Source organism: Rissa tridactyla, chromosome 4 (genome assembly GCF_028500815.1).
Source record: "Rissa tridactyla isolate bRisTri1 chromosome 4, bRisTri1.patW.cur.20221130, whole genome shotgun sequence".
Taxonomy (NCBI): Eukaryota; Metazoa; Chordata; class Aves; order Charadriiformes; family Laridae; genus Rissa; species Rissa tridactyla.
Genome location: NC_071469.1, coordinates 18992285 through 19014926, shown reverse-complemented (window position 1 = coordinate 19014926; position 22642 = coordinate 18992285). Strand labels below are relative to the sequence as shown.

The 22642-nt window shown below is 40.3% G+C and overlaps 1 protein-coding gene across 8 annotated transcripts in view; it reads left to right on the top strand.

Annotated features, from left to right (window-relative positions):
- BRSK2 (BR serine/threonine kinase 2) overlaps positions 1-22642 on the top strand; it is a 324417-nt gene that overhangs the window by 250851 nt on the left and 50924 nt on the right. For 7 of the 8 annotated variants that reach the window (XM_054200495.1, XM_054200493.1, XM_054200489.1 and 4 more), the window contains exons 6-11: positions 1934-1967; positions 2858-2926; positions 5839-5985; positions 13529-13560; positions 18952-19116; positions 19848-19945. In XM_054200495.1, coding sequence (XP_054056470.1) covers positions 1934-1967; positions 2858-2926; positions 5839-5985; positions 13529-13560; positions 18952-19116; positions 19848-19945 — 545 coding nt within the window. The remainder of the gene's footprint in view (positions 1-1933; positions 1968-2857; positions 2927-5838; positions 5986-13528; positions 13561-18951; positions 19117-19847; positions 19946-22642) is intronic. The other variant, XM_054200490.1, reaches the window with a different exon arrangement.

Genomic DNA, 22642 nt, shown 5'->3' with positions numbered 1-22642 from the left:
TCTTCTGAAAGCTTGTAGAAGCATGCATTAGTCCAGTGACATGACTGTTTAGTGGCTAAAGCTTTGAGGTATTAAAAAGAACAGGTGTAGAGTAGCTGTTGGATTGCTATAAAGAAGCAAATTCACAGGGAACAATATGCGTTAGAGGGTTGGGAACACATACATCATGTTAAGCAATTCATTGTCTCGCTCTGACCTCACTTTTTCTCCAGCAGTGGCCAGCAATATGCTGCAAGTCTCCCATATCAGCCCCAACTTAGTCAAGAAGCAACAATTTTATTAACTTACTGTCTGTTTTAGCTGTATTTCATTATTGTTGCCATCAAGCTCTTTGTTACTATAGAAGCTTTTGCCCTAAAAAATTAAAGCCTCATACAAATCCCAGTGAATTCAGTCATACAAACTTTTGTGAGGTATGAGAGCTGTGATGACATTGCTCTTGTAGTCAGAAGAGTAGACACATGGTGAGGTTCTGGTCACCTTTTTCAGACTATGGCCAGCTGCAGCTTTTAAAAACATTAAGTAACCTTGTCCATGTCTATATGGCTGCCAGTGACAGAGCTGCCAAGAGCTCTGTGCTACCCATTAGGCACAAATCCACTCTTTTTGGTCTCCCAAGGACCAGCTCTGGCCAGCTCTGAGGGAAGGCTCTGGTTTTCATTATCTGTTTTGACTCTCGAGTTGAGGGTTTCAAAATCCAGTTTAAATTAAGACACTTGGGATCACTACTGAGCAGATAGGTACTGGTTAGAATATCTGTGATAACCTGTGAAGTGGGGGTGGGGTGTATTAAATATTGTCCTAAACTTCTGAATTCCACCTTTTCTAAAATTTTTATCTCCTTGCTTAAGCTTTGCTGTCAAGGTAGCTGCAGTCTCAAGCGTACCCTGAGTTTATTACCATGGTCTGCCAAAAGCTGTGATATCAAATCAGGGCGTTCTGTGCCCATGGGATGATATTTTGCCATAGGATAAGCGTAGCGCGTATGGAAATTCAATTAATGGGCTGTCTCACTGGGCTTTAATGTAGCATCCTAGCACAAAGCTAACCTCCCGGTGCTTCTGTTTTGCTCATTACTTTGTGAGACAGGTATTGCCCAGCCATGATTGTGTTTGTCACAAGAAACAAATGCACAAATGAAGACAGGCTCAGGGACTGCTGGGAGGTGTCAGTATAAACAATAGCATGATTTGCGCACAGGTCTCAGACAGTTTCCATCCCTTTTACTTGTCAAGTTACTTTAATGAAGGCTATAAAACAAATAGCTGTGGCTATAATCTTTAGGAATTAAAATGATTACCTGGCAAGTTGAAGTAATTAACTATTCTCAGCCAGGAATCAAACCAGAGATATATGGGTAGAAGGATGCGAAAAGAATATATTAACTCACTAGGTAATAGTACTACTGTCCATCCTTTTTAGTTTTTTAAAGAAAAAAAATAAATTGCATGTTGAAATCATGTATTGGCAGCTTTTATGACCACTGGAGTAATTGAGAGCAATCTTAGCAGACATGCCAGACATGGTTTAGGGACGGCATGTGTTTGGTCTGAAAATATTGTTCTGTCTTTTTTCATATAAAAGGCTATCCGGCGTGGGGCTTCCTTCTAATTAGATACAAGGCCATGCTAAAGGGTGGGATTAGAGGTCTGGAATTCTATATAGTCACGGAATATGCCTGATCTTCACTTCCTTCCTCACTTTTAAGAAATTCATAGTAGGGCCATAGTATTTTGAATTATACTACTTCTTGACCATTTTGTGAGTTTCTTAGAAATGTGTTGTCATTCAGGTAAGGAAAAAAGTGCTGGTTTTGCACACTTGCATTCTGTATAAGCAAGCCAATCATGGTTCTGCTAAACAAAATGGAAATGCACATAATCCATAAATACCAGGATGTTACATGCTCATTTGACTGTATTTTGTGTTTCAGATCACCACATTATGCTTGCCCTGAAGTCATCCGGGTAAGTTGGTTAATATTAGTGTGTATAAATACATTTTTTAAAGTGTCACTCGTTGCAAGTATGCGGATAGACCTTCTGTACGGGAAATCTGTTGAAGGCAGACAGCGTTGGAAAGGACACGAGGAATGTAGCTTCAGTTTTGTTTGTTTGGCTCAGCCCTGAATCAAGCCACATCGACCGTATGAGTGAAAAGATCGTGTGTTATTCTCACAGTACCCTTCGTGCCATGTGATCAGGCAGAAATACAGTAGCCTCGCTTAACTTGGTGCAGTCCCCTACGCTTGCTTTCCTGTCTCTGATGTAGCCGTCATTTCAGTAGAAGAACTGGGGTTTGCTGTCAGCGATGTTGGTTTCCGTTAAACGATACGAACTATCCTTTCCCTCTACTCTAACTTTGTCCTCTGAAAATAAGTATCCAAGGTTTTAGTGGCCAAGATTCCCTTCTTTTAAAGCATATCTTTAATGTAAAGCCAAGCAGGAAGCATACAGAAAAGACTGTCCAGACAACACTATGAGTTTGCAAATAATGTGACTGGTGACAAGCTCCTTGAAGAACCAGGAAAGAGGCAAACACCTTCTTGACATCCCTAGTGCACCTCTGACACTGTTTAGGTACCAGGTCTAATCATTTGTGAGTTGTCAACCATTGTTTCCCTGCTCCCCACTTCTGAGCCTGTTCTCGCAGATACCAGATACGACTGTAAACTAATGTTCATAAAAATTCAATTAATGGGCTGTGTCATGGCCTCCTAGTTGGGAAGGCCACCTTGGGAAGCAGGTGGCTGAATTGAAATGTGGGGTTTCCCATTCTCCCCTCTCTTTTTCTTCAAGGATAATTAATTCGTTTACTAGTGAGCAATCTTTTGAACCTCTGTGTCATTGCTGTGCAGGGAGAAAAATATGATGGAAGGAAAGCAGACGTCTGGAGCTGTGGAGTCATTTTATTTGCGTTGCTAGTGGTGAGTCATCTTCCTTGCGCTATCCTTTAAAAAGAAAAGAAAAATCAAAAATGCTGCTGTATTTAATGACAATTTTATTGACATCATGTACAGATGGGTTTTTTTAGTTCTCCTATTTTTATATCTCTCAGTTGCATCCTTTCCTCTTATTTCTACATCAGTCCCAAAGGAAAAGCATGAGGAATATTTCACTGTTTCTTTGAAATGCTGCTGCCCTGCACAGGAGAGCATCAAAAACTTGTCTCCATAAATGTTCTTTGCTGTGTCGTGGTATTGCAGCATCTTTTTTACTGTAAAGGATGTGTGGGGTTACAACTTCAGGATAGAGAGAGTGTCAAATAAGTTATCCTTCACAGGATCAAAATATGGCTGGGTTTGAGAGGTGTTTGGTTTTTCTGCTGTATGTATGTATGTGTTTCACTAGGTATATGTATACATTAACTGCGGTGTTTTATCCAGAGAAGATTTGAGTGCAACAATTTTATTTCATGCAAGTATTGAGCTACATTTTAATTTGGTACTCTTGGGAATATAAAACTGAGCCAGTAGTACAAAGTTTAAATTAGTTTCCATCTGGCTCAGTAATACTTTCTTTAGTATTCAAAATGTTGTAACTTATTCTTCTTTCGATCAAAGTTTCCATTCTCTGTGGAATTTACTCTGATTTGCAGTGGTATTGTAGTACTCCTCAACATACAACAATTGGATGTCCAGCTGAAGGCAGATGGGCTTGGCATTTATTATCAGTTTCCATAGTATAATGTAGGAAAATATAGTTTATGTTCATATAAGTATATACCATGTGCAGATTGGATACTGTATATGAGAATAGATTTTATGCGCATGTTAATTTTTTTCTATCTATAATAGCTGAGGTGATCACCTACAATTATAAAAATAACAAGCTTGAAATCAAATTTTGATGTCCTTATATATTTATTAGTAAACCTAATTACTTCACTTAAATGTTTTATTTTGACAAAAGCACTTGTACAATGTACAATCAGATTTAGATTCTGCATATAATTTTTTTTTCTAAATACTTGAAAATTTTAAAGGATTTTTGTTTCAAAAAATATGCTGGTAATTTTTTAATGGCCCAAATCAAAATATCTTGAAGTAATCTCAGTATGATGCTTTAATTCACCTTAACTAATCCTACTCAGTTTTTCTTTTTAGTCGTTACAATTCACTGACATTTTTGAAGTTTTGGATTTTTTTATGTTGATGTTGCAAGGGAAGAGTTTTGACTATCTCACTAGATAGCACCTGGTCATCTATTGCTCCTGAGCAGCTATTTTCATGGCTGATAAAATAGAGCTGTATAATGAGCTCTTAATATAACTTCTTGAATTTGTAAGAATAGAAAAGAGGATGTGTCAAGACGGTTAGGATTTGTACGAGTGGGCTTTTCATTTTCAGGGGGATTCTGTCAAGATTTGGTGTCTCTGTTGCTGAATCTTCATCTGTTCGTACATGTATACATAAGCCTGCAAAACGACTGAAATAAGTCTGTTATTGATGGAGAGTGCAGAGCTCTCCAGGTAGTTATGTCAGGACAAACCCTACAAAAACTCTCAAGCTATAATAGCAGGTGATAGTAATAAAAGAGCTGTAGTTGTTACCTTCAGGAAATGCCACAAAGCAGCCTTGCTGACTTCATCGGGGCTTAAATTGTGTTAGCCAAAGTACTGAACTATCAGAATTGATTTTCCTTTAAGTCTGGAACGTTTAGGAAAAATGTAGGTAACTCAGGAGGCCGGTTACAGAAGACAGGGAGGCTCTCTCTTCAAGGCCACTTGAATGAACAAACAACAGTAAATAGTGCCCAGTAGTGGTTGCCATCAGGTGGTCTTTCTGAGTCTTCCGTAAATGGAGCTGTTGGTCCCCATAAACCATAGACACAGGATTGCTTATACAGATGCACTACTCACTGTAGTAATAGCAGTGCCAGAATTGACAACTTAAAGCTTCATTATCACAGCAGCTGACAGCTTGCAGCTTCCTGCAAACTGTCCTGGAAATCAAGGAAGCTCAGCACCTACTAGAATCAGGCGGTGAAAGAAGGAAGTGAGAACATCTAGGAAGGTGCAGGCTTGCTATAAAAGGGTATCAGCTTCAGTTGGTGGAGTTATCCTAAAGATTTCAACTTCTTTTTTTCCTTTTTGTCCTTGCAGCAAAGATAGGTCTTTGGCTGCTTTTTGTGGCAAGCTGATGATCAAAATGTAATTTCAGCTAAAAAAAGCCTCAAACCATTCATGTAAGTGAGCTACAGTAGGGAAGCAATAGGAACTGATGACCTGACCACAGCATGGGAACTGGATGGAGTATATTAAGCAGGTAGAACGTCTGCTGCTTCCAAAGGCTAATGTTGGATAGGGTTTCTTTCAGCTGTGTCATTTCACTGCTCCATTGGAAAGCGGGATGTTCTTTACTGAAAGTCTCTCAAATGCTGTTCACCTCCTTTTCAATGTCTGCAATAAATGTGTCTCAGGAAGATTAAAAATAAGGAGACGATAAACATTGCTGCTGTGAAAGTATGCCCAGAAGGAACACCAGCAGATCAAAAGCTTGAGCTGAATTTAAGTGAATCCATGCATCTTTGGTGAATTTGCCTGGAAAGGCAATTTCATATTTTGTATTATGTTTTATACTGGTAGTCATTTTCTAATTAAAGGTCTAATAAAAAAAACTGTGTCCTCAGTTTTGTTTCCTATGTTGGAGAAAATACAGCAGCACTAAGAAATTATTTCTTTTCAATGAATAAAATGTTTTTCCGCTTATTATAATAATTTATTGTGGAGCGGGCTTCCTCTTTTCCATCCTCTCACCATGTTTATCCTGGCTTTTCTCCTTTTGCCCTCTCCCTTTCGCTCATCTCTCCCATCCACCACTCTGTCACATCCCTGCAGGGTGCCCTGCCTTTCGATGACGACAACTTGCGGCAACTGTTGGAGAAGGTGAAACGTGGAGTGTTCCACATGCCACATTTTATCCCCCCAGACTGTCAGAACCTTTTGCGGGGGATGATTGAAGTGGATGCCTCGAAACGTCTCACGGTAAGAAGGCATTTGCTGCAAGTCATGTGAGCAAGGCTTCAGTTGTCACCTTGTTGAAATTACGGTTGAATAGCTAAAGTAACTTGTGATTCACCGCCACTCCTGTGCGTTTCCTCCTGAGCAAAGAATGAGTGGAGTTGGTGGAGTCTTCGGGAAGAACTTAGTTACCTTCTCTTTTGAATCGTGAGGGCAGATTACCTTTGTGTCTCTTCTCTAGCTGCGTAATTCTCATTTGTATGTAACAGTGGGCATTTAGAAGAAACCCCTCACGACATCATCACAGTGCTACTAACCTCTTATAAGGCACACTTTGGAGTCCACCTGCGTTGTTTGGCTCTCTTGGCTAGTACAGCACTTTGTTGGGGACGTGATATAACTGTTTGAAGGTCAAAACTGTTAGACTGTTATTTGAAGCTATGCTATTAAGCAGAGTATGCTTTTCTTACATTTATGACAAAAGTAATGTCTTCTTACTTCATGCCACACAACCTGCGTTATATTCTATCCTGCCTGTGCTCTGCGTTATCCTCTAGCAGCCTTCAGAGCAAGTGTCTTCTAGTCTGCTCTTTCATCTTGTGCCCTGTGGTCCTGAGAACGACTAGGCCCACAGTGTTGAGCTCCTGGCGTTCAGCACTGAGTCTTTGCATCTAGGATACACCCCATCACTACAACAGAGACCCTGCAAGGGTGAGCACTGTGTAGTGGTTGTATCCTTCATTAACACTGTGTTAATGTTTTGGAGAATTAAAAAAAATTAGCAATTAAAATCATTTTGGAAAGCAAGATTGCCTGCTTGTCATTGGAGGCTTCTGCCTTTATGGGTATGTTGCCCTTGTAAATCCTATTGTCAGGCTCTGGTGATGATTTTATACAGATTTAACTAAGCTCACAGATTCTGAGTGGGAGTATGTATAAAGAAATGTAAATTTAAAACTCCTCCTGGTTCTTCAGTCTGCTAAAATATTTATAAATAAACTCTCAGATCAGTGCTTGGCCTCTCTGCTGAGATTGCTAACAACAGCATCAGTCTGTGCCAGCTGTGATGGTGCTGTTGGGATGCAGACACCTGTCTGGTAAGAAGTGAACTGAAACTCCCTTCACAACTCTCTTTACAGTATTACCTGACAGCTGCAGCTGGGTTTTTTTTTTCATTCATTACAAAACTGGCTCATGCTCTACTTGGTGACGTAGGTGAAAAGTTCTTCATGCTATTATTAGTATCCTTGCTTCTGCAAACCCAGTAGTCATCACATTTGCAGTACCTAAGTAGCACTGATTGGAAAAAAAATGACAAAAATATTAGACACTTTAAAAGGCCTTTTTCAAACAGATTTTTAAAGAAAGAAAGAATATTTTTCGAAGTATTTTTTGGAAAGAATGTTTTTCCAAGTATTTTTGTGGAAAGAACACTGCAGAGGTTAGGGCTGCGCCCTGAGAAATGAGACAGCTGTTCTTCATGACCAAGGAAGTCACCAAGTCCCTCTCTAGCTTAGTTTCTTTTCCATAATGTAAACTTTCTGTTGTTTTTTTTTTCTCTCTAAGATCTTAGTGCTGGTGGTTTGAGTATGCCAGGAAGCAGATTATCAGACATTAGATCCTCAAATTGTTCTGACTGAGTTTTGCCATAGAACATAGTCCCTAAATGTTTTGAATTGTGCAATATGGCAGAGAATGTATTCGCATAAGAGAGAAAACAGTTAAGGTAAATCAAGGTCCCAGAGTGACCCCTCCCCCTCCTCCCCTTTTCTTGATTGAAATGAAGCTCTTATTTCCTTAGGGAGGAAAAAAAACAGATCACATAGTTATTGACAAGCACTAACCAGTGAATTGTGAATAAGAATTTGAAATAAAACGTATTGAAGAGCTGAGAGCTGGGAAGAAAAAAGGATAGCTCTTTGTTATTAGCTGCAATCTTATTTTCATTATTTTAGGGTCTCTCCATTTGCTGTCCCTGCTGCTGTCACACTTCCCTTTCTCTGCTGTTAGCATGCCGGTTGCTTAGATTGCCAAGCAGAAGAGAGCTCTTTGTTTACTGCACAGGAGCTGGGAATATATAGTTCATTTTGAGGAGAGATCTGAATTCTATTTTAGCTGCGTCCTGTGAAAAAGGATATAAATATGGGTTTATTTGGAAGCCTCTATTCCTAGAAAATATCTCACTTGAATCAATTTGATATGTATACAAAGATCTGAGCAAAATTGTGGCTTGGGTACAATAAGTACAGATGTAGCTGTTACCATTATGATCACTTGCTCAATATCTCGCTGGTGAATTCAGCAGAAAAACACAGTGAAATGTAAGGTCACTAGAATTTTTTTCTTTCATTTTTCCCTTCCCCTCTCTGCTTTGTTCCTTTTTTTGATCTGTATCTCTTTTCCTTTTCATCCAACTGCATTTCCCTCCCTGCAGTAATTGCTATTTCACAGCACACCCACACCTTCTCCAGTCCATCTGTTAAAATTATCAACAAAAACAGAACTAGTGTTCACGTTTAACTGTCATCATTCGGCTTCAGTGTTAAAGCCTGAAAGGATTGATGGAGAGGAGGGTACTCAGAATTATTGTTGCTTGTCCTTCCCTGCCTTAAGAAATAGGTGTTATCTTTCTTTGTATAGGTTTCCTTTAAGGAAATACATCTTTATGATGTCTTAGTGCAATATTGTTCATGCTTACTATATATTACATAGCCTCAAGTACGGTTAGTGGTACGTCCTTGACCACTCTGCTTTACTGGGCCTGTTTTTCTGAAGATGCTTTAAAAGAATCCATGCTTTTCTTTCAGTAGACTGCAAAAATTGATCCTAGCTGCTGGTCATGATATTTCTGACAACCCACATTCAGGAAAGATGAAATCAAACAAAGAATGCGTACTAAGGTGGTCAGCATATGTGAGAGCCTGCCTGAATAGCACAGCTTAAAAGAACCCCGTGTGGTCTACACAGGCAATGTCTAAGAAAGGTTGTACTGGTTGTCTGCGTATTCATTAGAGGTAATTACTAGGGAGAGAATGATTATTTAAACTAAAGGAAGATACTGGCACAAAAACAAATGTATGTCAAATGGCCGTACATTAAAGTAGGCTAGAAATTAGAAGCAGCATTTTAGCCACATTAGTGGGGTTCTGGGACAGCTTTGTAGTAGGAGTAGTGTCAGGAGGGAAAAGTGAACTAGTTTTAAGCATGAGAAGGTTTATGGAAGAGAACGAGCGCTCTTGGTGCCTGCAGTACTGCAGGATGAGGTTTCTTCTAGTTACGTGCTCTTCGGAAAGTGGATATTTTTTCCCTTGGAGGTTTCAAATGATTCAGCATTTCTACAGCAGAGAATTACAGCTCCTCTAGTGGAATCCATTTGCATTCTCAGCTGATATTTTCTTCCACAGAAAGACAAAGGCAAAGGGTGGAAAGTAAGGAGCTTTTGATCCACTTCCCTTTTAAAGTTGGATGAGCATTATCGAAACTTTGTAGAGCAAGGTGGATCAGAGCAGATATCGCAGAATAAGCTATTCTGATAAAAGCGGTTACTGTTCCAGTGTTGACATTTTATTCCAGAGTAGAATGACTTGTCTTCCATGTTGGGTGTCCACATAGTCTGAAATACCTGTCCCTGAATATTATCCTACTTAAATTACACACATTTTCAGAACCTCCTCTCTGCTCTCTGATTTTGTGTTTTCTTGGTTCTAATGTATGCTAATAATGGACCACAGCATCTAAAGAATGTTAAAAAAATGAACAAGGGAAAACACACCCCGATTCCTTCTTCATTTTTCTAGAAGGTCATATGGTAAGGTGCCTATCACATCATTTAAATTATCTCACTCCACCACCTGTAAAATGGAGGTAATTGTCCAGTTGATGTACGTAGGCTGTAAGCTTTTGGCTGCCAGAGGCCTACTCATGCACCGTGCACATAGCACAGTGATACCTTGTCAAGGTCCCTGGGGGCTGCTGTAGTGCGCCTGCTACTGCTGACACAGATAATGGTTTTACCAGTGCTGTTTGCACTGCCAGCTTGAATCCTTTGGTCAGGAAAAGCCTCTGTCTTGACATTATGCTGTAGGTTTAAAGCTCAGACTAGAGCTGAAGATTCATCCGAGGTGTGGGTCGATTTAGCGCACAGATGGGTTTGAGTCTGTTTCCTTTCTGGACAGGAAGGTTTGAAATTTGACATGAGTTCAAGCCCAGAAGCCTTCATCCATATCCACAGACTTTGAGAAAGTTTTTCTTCAGGTCAGAACTTTTTAGCTTGGCAACTGCTCTACTGAGATCAGTGCCGAGGATGTAGACAGCGCTATCTTGTTTTCCATCTGCCTGTCTGTCTCCATCTGTTGTTCCCTGCCTTAGAATTCAGATGTAAGCTCCTTGGGCGAGGAGACCTCTTTTTCTGATGAGCTTGTACAGCTCTGTATCACAATGGGTCTCTCACCTGTGAGTGGGGCTCCTAGACGCTACTTCAGTGTACAAGCTGAATATATATTGGAAGTATTTTTATGTAAAACCATGATAAAGGTATTCCCCCTCTCCTTCCATTACAGCATTTTAGCTTGCAGAAGTCTCTCCTCTGCCTGTGCGTGTGCAGCAGGTCTGAATGTGTTTTGTTATTTCAGAGATGGCGTCATGAGACAATTGCCTGCGGTGGCTAGGAGATATTAGGAAGCAGCATTTTTAGAACTTCCATAAAATGGCATTAAATTTGGCAAACTCGTGCAAACAGCAAGAAGATCCCTCTGGGAAGGGTTGTTAAATGCCTTCGTCACTTAAATGCATTTAAACATTGTGTTTAAATGAAGGCAGGAGGAGTGAGATTAGCTCCCACTGTGTATCTCCCTCCCCTGCATTGCATAGTAAAAAGCATACAGACTTCTTGTCAAAACCAGTCGCCCTCCCATAACCCTCCTGTCACTTTAATGCAGATGAAAAGCAACAAAGTATTAATTAATTACCTTTAAAAAAGCAGTGAAGATGTTGGCAGCAGCAAGCATGCTTGTAGTAACATTTCAATGCAATCACATTTAAATCAGAATAGAAATTGGTTTCATAGACCTTTCATATGTGGGACATCCCATCGTACACCACAGCAGTGATTTTGATGTGGATTGACTGGTAGATGTGTAGGTAAACAGCAGCTGTGAGAGCTCTCATGCACCTTCAAATGTATAGCAAGGTGCTACAGGGCTTTTCTTTCAGTAAAATGCTGCTGGTTCATTAGCTTGAAGGAGATTGATCAGCAGGGATGGGCAGAAAGGATTTCTCTTAGACATCATCTTTGAAGGAGCCCAGAGGTTCTGTGACTAAGACATGAACTGGTGACCCTCCTTTCTTCCTCATCTCTGGCTAAGAAAATGAAGTGCTGTTGTCTGCTTTGCCACGGCATTTCTGCATATCGCAGGCACAAAAGAACAATGTGACCCATGGAGACAGAAAATGCAGCAGGAGAAGCAAGCATGAAAGAGGCTTGGACATCGCTTAGCTGTATCATCTGCATCTTGTCCAAAATCATTAATGTCTCTAACCCTCCCTGTGGTGAATATGAAAATAACGAGTAGATACGCATCTCATCGGGTAGTTTGACCAAGCACACTTTACCAAGTACACTTGGTTAAAAAAAAAAGTACTCTTGGTAAATTACAGTATGCTCCTTAGCAGATCCTCAAAGTACTATGGACCTGATAAGTAACCATGCTAAAATCCTGTCCCATGGAAACTGTACAAAATAGGCTCTTCTTATTATATTCTGTGTTTGTACCTCAGCTTGCAAAGAACCAGGAGGAAGAGGGCTGTGTCTCCAGGCTGTTAGGGGAACACCCATAATGTGTATCTCCTTGAGGTCAGGGGAGATGGCAGTGTGTCAGGAATACGCCGCCTTTCTCTTAATACTGCAGGGATGAAATGACTATCAAATTGTGATGAAGGGGAATTCTTGTGGCAGAGCTGAGGCCACAGCTGGAAGCTGTTAAATCTGCCCGGCCCCGTGGATGTGTGTGCTGGGGGGCATTGGTGCTCCCAGCACCTGGGCTGGTTAGACGACAGCTAGATATGCAACTACCAACTGCAGCTCTGATTTCAGTGTTGATACAGTCTTGTTTTTAAAGGAGGCTGTTTGTCTCTCCTACTGATCCCTCCAGTCTCCTGTCATGCTTTCCTAAGCTGCATTCCCTTGGTTCTTTGTTTTCAGGAAAAGCCCTGTCTAGCTTAAAAAATGATCTCATATAGAGCCGACCTCATATCTTCCTGGCTTCCCAGGCACAGAACTGTTGTTCCATAGCACAGAGGTTTCAGATTCCTTGCTCTCTGTGGCAAACACCTACTTTCTGTCTCTGAGATTTTGTTGTTTGTCCATTCCTCTTTTTTTTCCCCTTTTTTCCTCTCTGATTCTCATTATTGTGGAATTGAAGTGGAAAGTAGAGGAGGACAGCTGTCTCCGTTCTTCCTGACCAGTTTAATGGGTCTGTGATTTCATCTTATAGCTGTTAGCACTTGCATTTCCTTCCAGCTCTCCCCTGCCTCTCACCTGCGTGTTGCACAAACACAAGCTTGTGTGCAGTGTGTGCATGTTGTTCTGCACGTACAAAGGTGCTTCATAATGAGGAATATGAGAAATATTGTCTGCATAATGAATAATCCCTGGGCATCTATGAAAATTTCTCTTCTACTGTGATGATGCTTTAAAAAAACCAAAAACAAACCAACAGAAATAGATGAGGAAGGTTCTGCTGTAAGTATGTCATGTGAACAGTGTGTTCTCTCTACAGCTAAGAGTTTCTCTTGGAAAAAGGGTGTTACTTTGTTTTCCTCATACTTGTGGAAAACATGGTCATGGTGTAACATTTGCTGGCATCGGCCTTCCATGGGTGGACAAGGCCACTGTTCAGCTTTGATCAGCCCTTCATTACATAGTAAAACGCTCATGTGTGAAACAGGAAAGAGGGAAGTGAAAGAAATTTGCAGTCTGGTGCTCAGGAACTGAAACAATAAATGGTATTATTTTGACACAGAACCTTATTCTACTTGGTCTTTAGATTTTAATGATAGATGTGAAGCCAGTCAAGAATGGGTCCTGGCGGAAGGTCGTATCACACATGCACAATTTATTTTGCTTATTCACATTATGTATTTGAACCTTCTTCTATTTCCTTTTCTCCCTCTCTCTCTCTTTCCAGAACAAAACTAGAAATGAACTTCAGATGTAAAGAATCAGCTATTATGCCCGTATAGAAAGGAGCAGTTTGGTAGCTTCAGTTAGGTTATAGAGGGGAAGGGCTTAGGAAGGGAGAAACTTAAATTGCCAAAACACTTGCGTGTGAAGCCTTGTACTTGTATCCTGGGATTTGGTCCTGCCTGATTCCTTATGTCCAGAATTATAGTCTCATTTCCAGCGGGGAGGGTGAGGATGGCCATACTCTTTATGCAGCATAAAGTTCCTGTTGTTTGTACAGTTCCATATCTGGAATGTTGGACTTGAATAAGCCTCGAATAAGGATGTCCTATGGAGTTACCTTTTCTGTTTTACAGCACTAATTCCTTGTTTTCTTTTCCTTTACAGCTAGAACATATTCAGAAACACATATGGTATATGTAAGTAGCACTTCTTAATTCACTTTTGCATGCATTCATTATTGGTTCTGTTACAGGAGCTTATATTCTAGTCATCTCTGAAGACAGACTGGAGTCTGAAAGCAACTTTCACACAGGTGTTGAAAAGGGCAGAGGACAGAAAGGCATCTAATGTTTGGGGGTTTTTTACACTTTTCTGCTCATATAATTTCATCTACATATATATCAAGCCAGGAACTTTTTATACAGTGGCGAACAATTGTTTGAAATAAGACGTTCAGTCCAGCTACTTGCTGTGTTAAAAAGATACCTGCAGGTGATCAGCAAAAAAACCCCCAGCTAACAGCCGTATTTAGTTTTCTATCCAAGTGCTACAGACAATCCCTTGTAATACCTTCTTGACAAGAAAGCTTTCGTTTGTTCCTTCTTGGCATCTTGGCTTTTCTCTGAAGTAGAAACAAAAATGATGATATTGATAAGTAAGCACCTGTGAACAAGTGCTTTTCTGTCTCATAATCCCTACTCCTTCACAGCAAGCTAAGAGGCTGCTTCTGACCTTGTAACCTGTTGATGTGAGAGTAGTTCTGTGACTTGATTAAAAGCAGCAGTCTTGACAGTGAAACAGGAGGTCTGTGAGAAAAGTACACGCCTGTCTAGTGGTTTGGGGATAAGGAAGATTGATGGCTTCTAAAAGTGACCTTGCACTTTGTGTAGCCTTAATAGTATTTCAAGAAACCTAAGTAAATAACTTTTTTTTTATACTGATGATAACCTAATCAAACTAAGGAGAATACTTCACATATTAAACAAGGAAATGCTGCTTTGATACATGCTTCTTGGGGTCAGCATACCTACAGGTTCCCCAGGTGGGTGATAAGAAAAGTCCTGCCTTCATAATCCTATCATTGCTCTTGGGAAATACTCGAGGATGATATGAACTGATATTTAAGCCTGTCACCAGGAAAAAAAAAAAAGGACCTTTGTTTTGATTTGTTTTGTTTTCTTTAATTCTATCTTATGGGCAATGTTCACTTCTGGATTTATCTGACTTTGATAGGACCTGAGGGCATTCAACAATTTGTTGAATAACATGATTTTTTCTTAGTTCACCTGCAACAGTGGCAGCACTCTGCCCATGGCCTTTTCATGCTCTCTACACGGCACCTTTTTAAACCAAAGGAGGACTGGAGTGTTGTTTACTGCAGGTATTTGTTTTTTTAAACTCTCATGGAGAAATGTTGGAGAAATGGAGGGGGAAAATTTCTAACTGTCATTTCTGAAATAACCCTCCTATAATGTCTCACTAGTAAATGTTGTTTACATCAGCTGATCCCCTCTGTTTTTTCATGGAGTTAAATCATCTGACTTTCTCTGTGTTTTCAGTAGAAAAGTAATAGGAAATAAAATGAAATGACATTGATCACTTACATGATTATTCTAACTCTCCTTAAGATTTTTGCCTGGAAGTTTTCACCTGTCAGAGGACTGTTGTCCTAGGCTCACATGCACAATTAGGCAGGTGTTATTTCTTTACTTTATTCTAGATTTAGAATTTGAAGATTTTTTTTCTCTGCAGACATGAGCATTTGAACATTTTTGTGTACTTCTCGATGAAGGTCAGACTGTCTGATGACTGACACAATAAACAGTATTTTACCCTGATGGAAATAGCATCTGAGGCTGTTTTAGAAGTAGAAACTGAGTTTTACAGAGCAACTCTCCCCTAGACTCCCAGTGTAGTCAATGCAGAGAGAGAAGGGCTCTTCCAGAAGTCTGTTCAGATTGCCTAAACCAAAGTTTCTGCTCAAAATAGCTTTTTTTCATGAGTCTCTCTCTCATTTTCTCTGTACTGGCCATGGATTGACTTAAGGCGACTAACCTCCTTTGGCTAAATTTAGTCTGTGAATAATGCTGCCACCTCCAAAACTCAACTACTTTCATCTGGTAACGTTTCACAGCCTCTTTGCATTCATTTTGCCTGGAAATATTGATACTGACAGAGAAGGAGGGGTTATAAGTGTTTTTACTCTATGGCTGTTTTGCTCACATTCTTCATTTTTTCTTTATTTCATGTAACACTACTATTCTATGTAAAATCCTCATTCTTTGTCATATATGGGTTACTCACCTGAAGTTGTACTCAGAACATGTAAGTGGTTTCAATTAATTCTTCAAATAAACATTAAGGCTACTGTAAAATGGAGGAAAAGATTTAATTGCAGACTAGGCAGACAGAGAAAGAGGTCTTGAAAGTTGAAATCATGATTCACAAGCCTAAAAAAAGGAAAAAAGGAACTAAAGAGAAACCTTTCATCACCAACCTCCAGTTCTTCTTGCTCTCCCACCCAAATTAATTCAGTGAGGTTTTTTAAGCCTTTTTAATTGAAATCATTTATTTTTACCTCAAGCACAGGTTATCATAAATCATCAAATAAACAGCGGTTATTTTCACATTTTTTTTTAATAAAGCAAGAGGGCAAATAAAATTAGCTATTATGATAAATACATACTCCTGTAACACTGAGTTATTGTCCTAATTGTGAAGGTAACAAATTTACTAAAATTAGAAAAAGAATAACTGTACAGGTTCTGCTTTGCTTTGCACTGATGCAAATGTGCATTTCGGTGAGATTCACGAGGGAGTTTCATGGAGAGACTGAAAAAGTCCACCCCGGTCTGGAATCGCAGCCATTGTATGCACCGATCCTCACAAAAGAAGATGGGTTTTAAAGCAGCAATTACATTCATGCGAGCCTTTAAAAAATATACGTGATTTGCAGTATTCATTGTGTGACATTGTTTGATGTCTATGTGGGCTGAAATGCAACAAATTTGTCACTCTCTGCTAGACTGAGAATGGAACAGGCAATACAGTCACGCCAATCACAGCCCAGACCCGGTGATTTTCATTTCTTGAAGCACTGAATTGCGTTGCCAAATGACGAGGCGCCACTTTGCAGATTTTGCTTGTACCTGATGAGGAAGTGTGAAAATTCCTGACTATGTCTGAGACTGACCAGGTGCAGGGCATAAGGAAAAGCCACTTTTCAGTGCACAGAAGATGGCAAGCTGTGCTCTCTAGAACGGGCTCCCACGCGGATTGATATAAAAGAAGCATGCAAGTGATATTCTGCTGTAGACTAGAGCAACTCGTAGGATTTTCTGGAAATTTTCAAAAACAATAATTCTTTTTAATCTCTTTAAATTACCTTAAGGACATCTGCTTGTAACAATGAATGATTAATTCAGTACTTCTTAAAGTGAACTCCAGATCATTAAAAACCAAAACCACTCAGCTGCTGTTCAAAGGTCCATCCTGCAAGAATTTATCTCAATGACAAGATCATCAGTAGCTTTAAGGTTATGATCTAATCATTGCTTATTGCTTGCTGAGAGCTAGATCCTGATCTAAGAGGTAGGAGTAGCTACCTTCTTAAAGACAGGGCACTCGAGGAATGAGATTTTTCTTTAGTTGAACAAGGAATTTTGAATCTAGCCCTTAGATTCAGGACCACGGTGTCATTGCAGATGACATCGACGCTTCTGCGAGACTCCAGGCAGGCGTCAGAAGCTGTGTTTTAGTGGTTTGGCACACAAGAATGAATCACAAGGAGCAGATTCTGTCTCTCTCCTGTGTATTCTGCTTCCAGTCCCCAAAACTGAATAAAACTGAGCAGGATGTTTGTGAGTGCTCAGTGTAAGAGAAGTGGGATCTAACCCATGTTGTCACAACCCATGTAACACACACCAGAGTCTGACTCCATGACGTGTATCCAGGAAGGGCCGAGCACATTTTCACTGCTTCAAGGGAAGACAAAGTGAAAATTTCCGAGGAGTCTTTCTGCAAGTGATGTCCCACAAACATGGTTAACAGAGCAGACACCTCTCAACTGCATTTCAACTTGCTTAAAAATAAATTGCAAGTAACACCCAGCAATCTGCTGTGATTAAGGTGTAGCATGTAACTGTCCTGTCCCAGCATCAGAGCCCTGGCTGCAATGACTTCGTATTGCCTTCTTATGTTGGAGGAGATAATTTGGATTGGCTCTCTTGAGCTCACGTGTATGATCCTACCAGAGTTGCTTTCTAACCTACCCAAGAAAAATTAGATGCATTTGAATTGGAGCTCCTTCTTCTGTGCAGATAGCTCATTTTAAGTTGTAGAAGTTCACAAGTTGTGTTCTCACCTTATTTCTGCCAGCATCGAAAGGAAGAATCTGTTGCCCAAACACAGACCCATAACCAGCAAATGCTGACGTCCCTTGCAGTTTAAATATTCCCAATTCCTATTGCCCATCCTGGGAGCCTGGACCCAAGAGTCACACATTTACATTGCATAAAGGAAAGGGAGGGCCTCACCCACAAAGTAGGAAAACCTCAACATCACACAAAGCATCCATCAAGAAATAGCAAAGATTCAGGGTAGAGTGTTTCTCCAACCAAAATACCACCGCCGCCAAACCCACCTCTTTGGGTGAATAGAGTTTACATAAATTCGTCACTGCCTACCTAAACAAAATAAAAAGACATTCAGTGTGCCTGCAATATATAGCATTCAGTTAGTTACAGATACCCTGACACCTTGGCCTGCTTCTTATGGTCAGGGCCTTTAATTGCAATGAATAATCAATATTTCCTGCGTCTAGTGAATAGGATGAGATAATTATGCAGGAAGCCCATGTTAACTACTTCTAAAAGAGTAATATGCTCTACTGCTAATGGTGTATTCCTAGGTCTGCCACTGACCTCGGGCATCACACTTGGGCCACAATTTTCAAGTTTGCGTGTCTGAAGAGAAGTGGAGATTGTTGTATTTCAGCATGTATATAAACAGCCTGGTTTCCCCAAAAACCCTTTAAAGTGTGTCAAGTGGAGACCGGCACACTGAGGTCTCTTAATCACATTGGAAGCTTTAAAGAAAGAAACTGCTGCAATGCCAGTTGTAGTAAGAATTGGTGAAAAACAGTGACGGTTTGTTCTTTGAAAGAGAATCATTCAGCTTGCACTTTTCAGCCTGGTAGCCTGAGGTCTGACCTGCTGATGAGACAGCATCTCTAAAACCGCGTAGTGTTTTATAAATGTTTGGCATTAGGACGCTGAACAGCTGCTTAAATTATGAGGGCACTGGTAAGTGAAGTTCCTACTGCCTTTCTGACTGAATGCAGACATTTCTCATTAAAGACCCAAATCCACAAGGTGCTGGTCACTCTCAGCCTTCACAGCGGTTTCTTCTGAAAAGCATATCTGTCTGGTTGCGAGCTCTGGTCTCTCAGTGGGAATTTAACAAGCTATTTCCATCTGTTGCTGCAGGCTGTGTTTCAGACTACGGGTTCATTTGTGACTCATGTTTCTTTTCTCTCCTTCTTTCCCTGCCCCCTTTCTCTCTCTCTCTCTCTCTCCTTTCCTCTGCAGAGGGGGTAAGAACGAGCCAGAACCAGAGCAACCAATCCCTCGAAAGGTGCAGATTCGTTCTCTCCCTTCCTTGGAGGATATTGATCCAGACGTGTTAGATAGCATGCACTCGTTAGGCTGCTTCCGTGACCGAAACAAACTCTTACAGGACTTGTTGTCGGAAGAGTAAGCATTTGCTCAGTCTTAATATCAGTTGGGTGTCCACGGGCTGGGATGCTTATAAACCTGGGGAGAGGTAGAGATCACTTTAACATGTGTCTTGCTGTGAGGGACCAGTAGCAATTTCTCACCCTCTGGCTGTTCATTTGCTAGTGAAGTGTTGGGAGCAAGCACTGAGCCTTTCTTGCACCGCGTGCCAGAAGTTCACAGCATGACCAGCAGTGGAGGCATGGTGCTGTCTCTTGCCTTGCCGCCAGGCAAGGTCACTTCATGAAAAGATGGGCCATGTGGTCCAAATGGGGAGGTATCATTGCTCTTATTTGTGTGGGATATGCCCTTGTTGGCAAATTTTTTATTTATTTCAAAATTACACCTGAGAGATCGTGTATTTCCTGAGGTGTTAAGAGAGGCACTTAGTGGAAAGAGCACTTAGAGGCTCAGGAGACCTGTCTTGCTGCCACCCTTGGTTTGGACTTCCTGTGGACATGTTACCTCATCTGTCCTGTGCCTCTGTTCTGTGCCTGTAACATGGGAATCATATTTCCTTTTCTCACAGACTGCTTGTTGGAGACAGCAAGATTCTCAAAAGCTTTGTGGGTTGTGTATCTAGCTGGCAGGTACACGACCACTTCCAGGTTGTTTAGAATAACTGTAGCTGTTTGTTTGATGAGAAGGGTTTATCTACATGTTGATGTTTTTTTCTCTTCAATTTTAAAGATTTTTCTTCTTTTTTTCAGAGAAAACCAAGAGAAAATGATTTATTTTCTTCTGCTTGACCGGAAGGAGAGGTATCCTAGTCATGAAGATGAGGATCTTCCCCCTAGAAATGAAATAGGTACTACAGATATGACCTCTGTCGCTATGAACTCATCTCAATGAGTTCCTTTTCACTTTTTTTTTTTTTTAAAATATATACCCAAATCCTAACATCACTGTTATCATCCCACTGAAATGGTGTACAGCATTGGGTGAGAACCCTCAGCACGAAGCAGGCAGGTCTGTTCTGTGGTTAATTTTGAAGGCTTCATTTTTCTGGATGTGTCTGACTCACAGCGCAGAAACATCCAAGTTGGTCTTGAACCAGATCTTAAAAAATATCAAGTGGACCCACAAGCGGGATCTATGCAAGCAGATGAGATTTAGCAGTGTAGTCTAGTGGCAGAATTTTCTAACTACTAATCTACATGCAGTATTGCAGAAATGCTGCTTCTGGACTTGAGCTAACAAGACTGTGTAGCATTGCATCCCTATGGAGACATGTATGTACACGTTCTCTTTTCTGTAGGTAAATATATACACCGTTGAAAGTAAAATAACATTATATACCTGTTTATAGTGAATACGTTTTAGACTAACTTAGAAAGATTTTTAAAGCTTAGTATGCGGTAAGATTCTATATCTTATAAAGCTCTGGCGATACCACTTTATTCCTGAAGAAATAGTATTTTAGTGTAGTGCTGATCACCAAGGACTTCACTACTCTAGACAACAGGAAAAATGCTTCCCTGAGGAACTAACTATATAAGTGACTCTTGCTGTGCAGAGTGACATAAGTTTAACTAACAAAGGATTAGTCACTTCTATCAATGACCTGAAATAGCATTTTTACATAGTAGTGTTGTGGTTTTCAGGTGTTGTATTTCAGCACTTTGAAGGCTAGAAGCAGAGTGCTCTTTACTTTCACTGGAAAGCCTGGAATCTCACACGCCTACAGGGCAGTGGTATACTGAACTTTAAGTTTGTGAATACTCCGTTGAATTATTACCTTATCCAAGTTCCAGGCTCCAGGCCCTGTAATTTTGCAGGGAAGTCTCTTCTATGGGAGATTTAAACCCTTACCTGGATGGAGCTACAGAGAGCATGTTAGCAGGGATCCTGATGAAGATGGGTGGATGTGCCAACTGCAGGTCCTGTGGTCAAAAGCCCCTTGCTCAGTGCAGTTTGTCATCTAGCACTTTAGTAATCAGCTTTTGACTCAAACAGATTATCCTGTAGTGTAAGGACACCATCATCTTGTTTTAGAAATGCTTTTGTCATAAGAAAAGAAGCAAAGTGACTCTGGAATCTTCATATCCAACATGTCGGTTAATATGTAGCTATGCCCTAAATACATCATATATCGCTCTTCCACATGGCAACGTATTTTCATGGTTTGAACTGAAATATTATGCTTTCTTCTTGCATTTTTTTGTACAAGGAGTGAAAATGTTCCCCAAAAGGGAAACACTACTCTGAATGTATCATTGTGCCTGATCGGCACATTTTAGACTCTTTGAGCATTATTCTTTGAGTGCTTGTAGGTTGTATTTCCCCTTCCATGGGGGTTTCCGCCTCTTCTGTTCCCAGCAGTATCTCGGAGAACATGGGGCAAGGTTTAATTAAGAGCAGTCATGCTTCTGATTAATATCTCGTCATTAGCCATTAGCGATGGCCATACACAAAGAAGAGCAAAAAAAAAGTAACAGATTTAATAACAGAAGCTTGAAGAAACCACATCAATGAGAGTTGTGCATTGCCTGAACTCTTGCCAAAAAGAAAACAAAAAAAGTGCATCTCAGAGTATTTTGCTTTTTCCTCTTTCTTTGCATGTTAGGTCTCAGAAGGGATGGGTGCAAGTAAAAATATGGCCAGCTCAGACTAGCACTCTCTTCTGGTGTCGCTTTTGTATGTTTCAGCTCTATAAAAGTTTCTCAAAGGGCCAGGGAAGGACTACCTTCACCATCTCTCGAGTTCAGCTCCATTTTCTTTACCTGAAAACACAGAAATGAGAAACTTCTCAGTAAAATGAAAGAATGTCAACTAATGTCTCCTTGAGAAAAAGGCTTTTGTGGGGTTGAGTTTCTTAATAAATGAGAGAACAAGAGATTGGGCCAAAATAGCTATATAGAATATAGGTGCCTTATCCAAACTCAGAAGCTGAACCTTTATTTCCCACCTTCCAGATCAATGCCTTTATAGTTGGATCATTACCTATACGATTCTCTCTTCCTCTGTAAAAAATCCTTAGGAATGGCTTCACTTTTCTGATGTGAAATAAAATGAAAATACATCCCCCAAATTATCACAGATCCAGACTGGGACTTTTAAGTTTTTCCCCATATGAAATATTACCAGAGAGTCAAGAAGAGAAGGGGAGACATTGGAGGGTTTCCTGTTTTTAATTCCTGTGCTTCTGCAAAATCCTCTACTGCTTTTATATGACACCACTTTAGTTTTTATGGCAGGATGGCTGTGTATTTCTTTAGTATCTTTAGACTTGACAGTGATGGTAGACTGTGTACCCTGTCATTTCTTACTCAGACCCTTTTAAAAAATATGTGCAATACTTGCTGATCAGCCATGTATAGTGTAGGATTGTAACCAATTTTAAAGAGGAATCAAATACTTTTATTAGAGGCTCAACCACATTCGTGCAAGCTTCTGGATGTATTTTCCGTCACACCTTTGTGGATTGTTGTTGTTGAATTTATTGGTGTGTTTCACCACCTGATCTTTTTGCTTAGTCTCTCTCTGATAGTTTAAAATATAGATT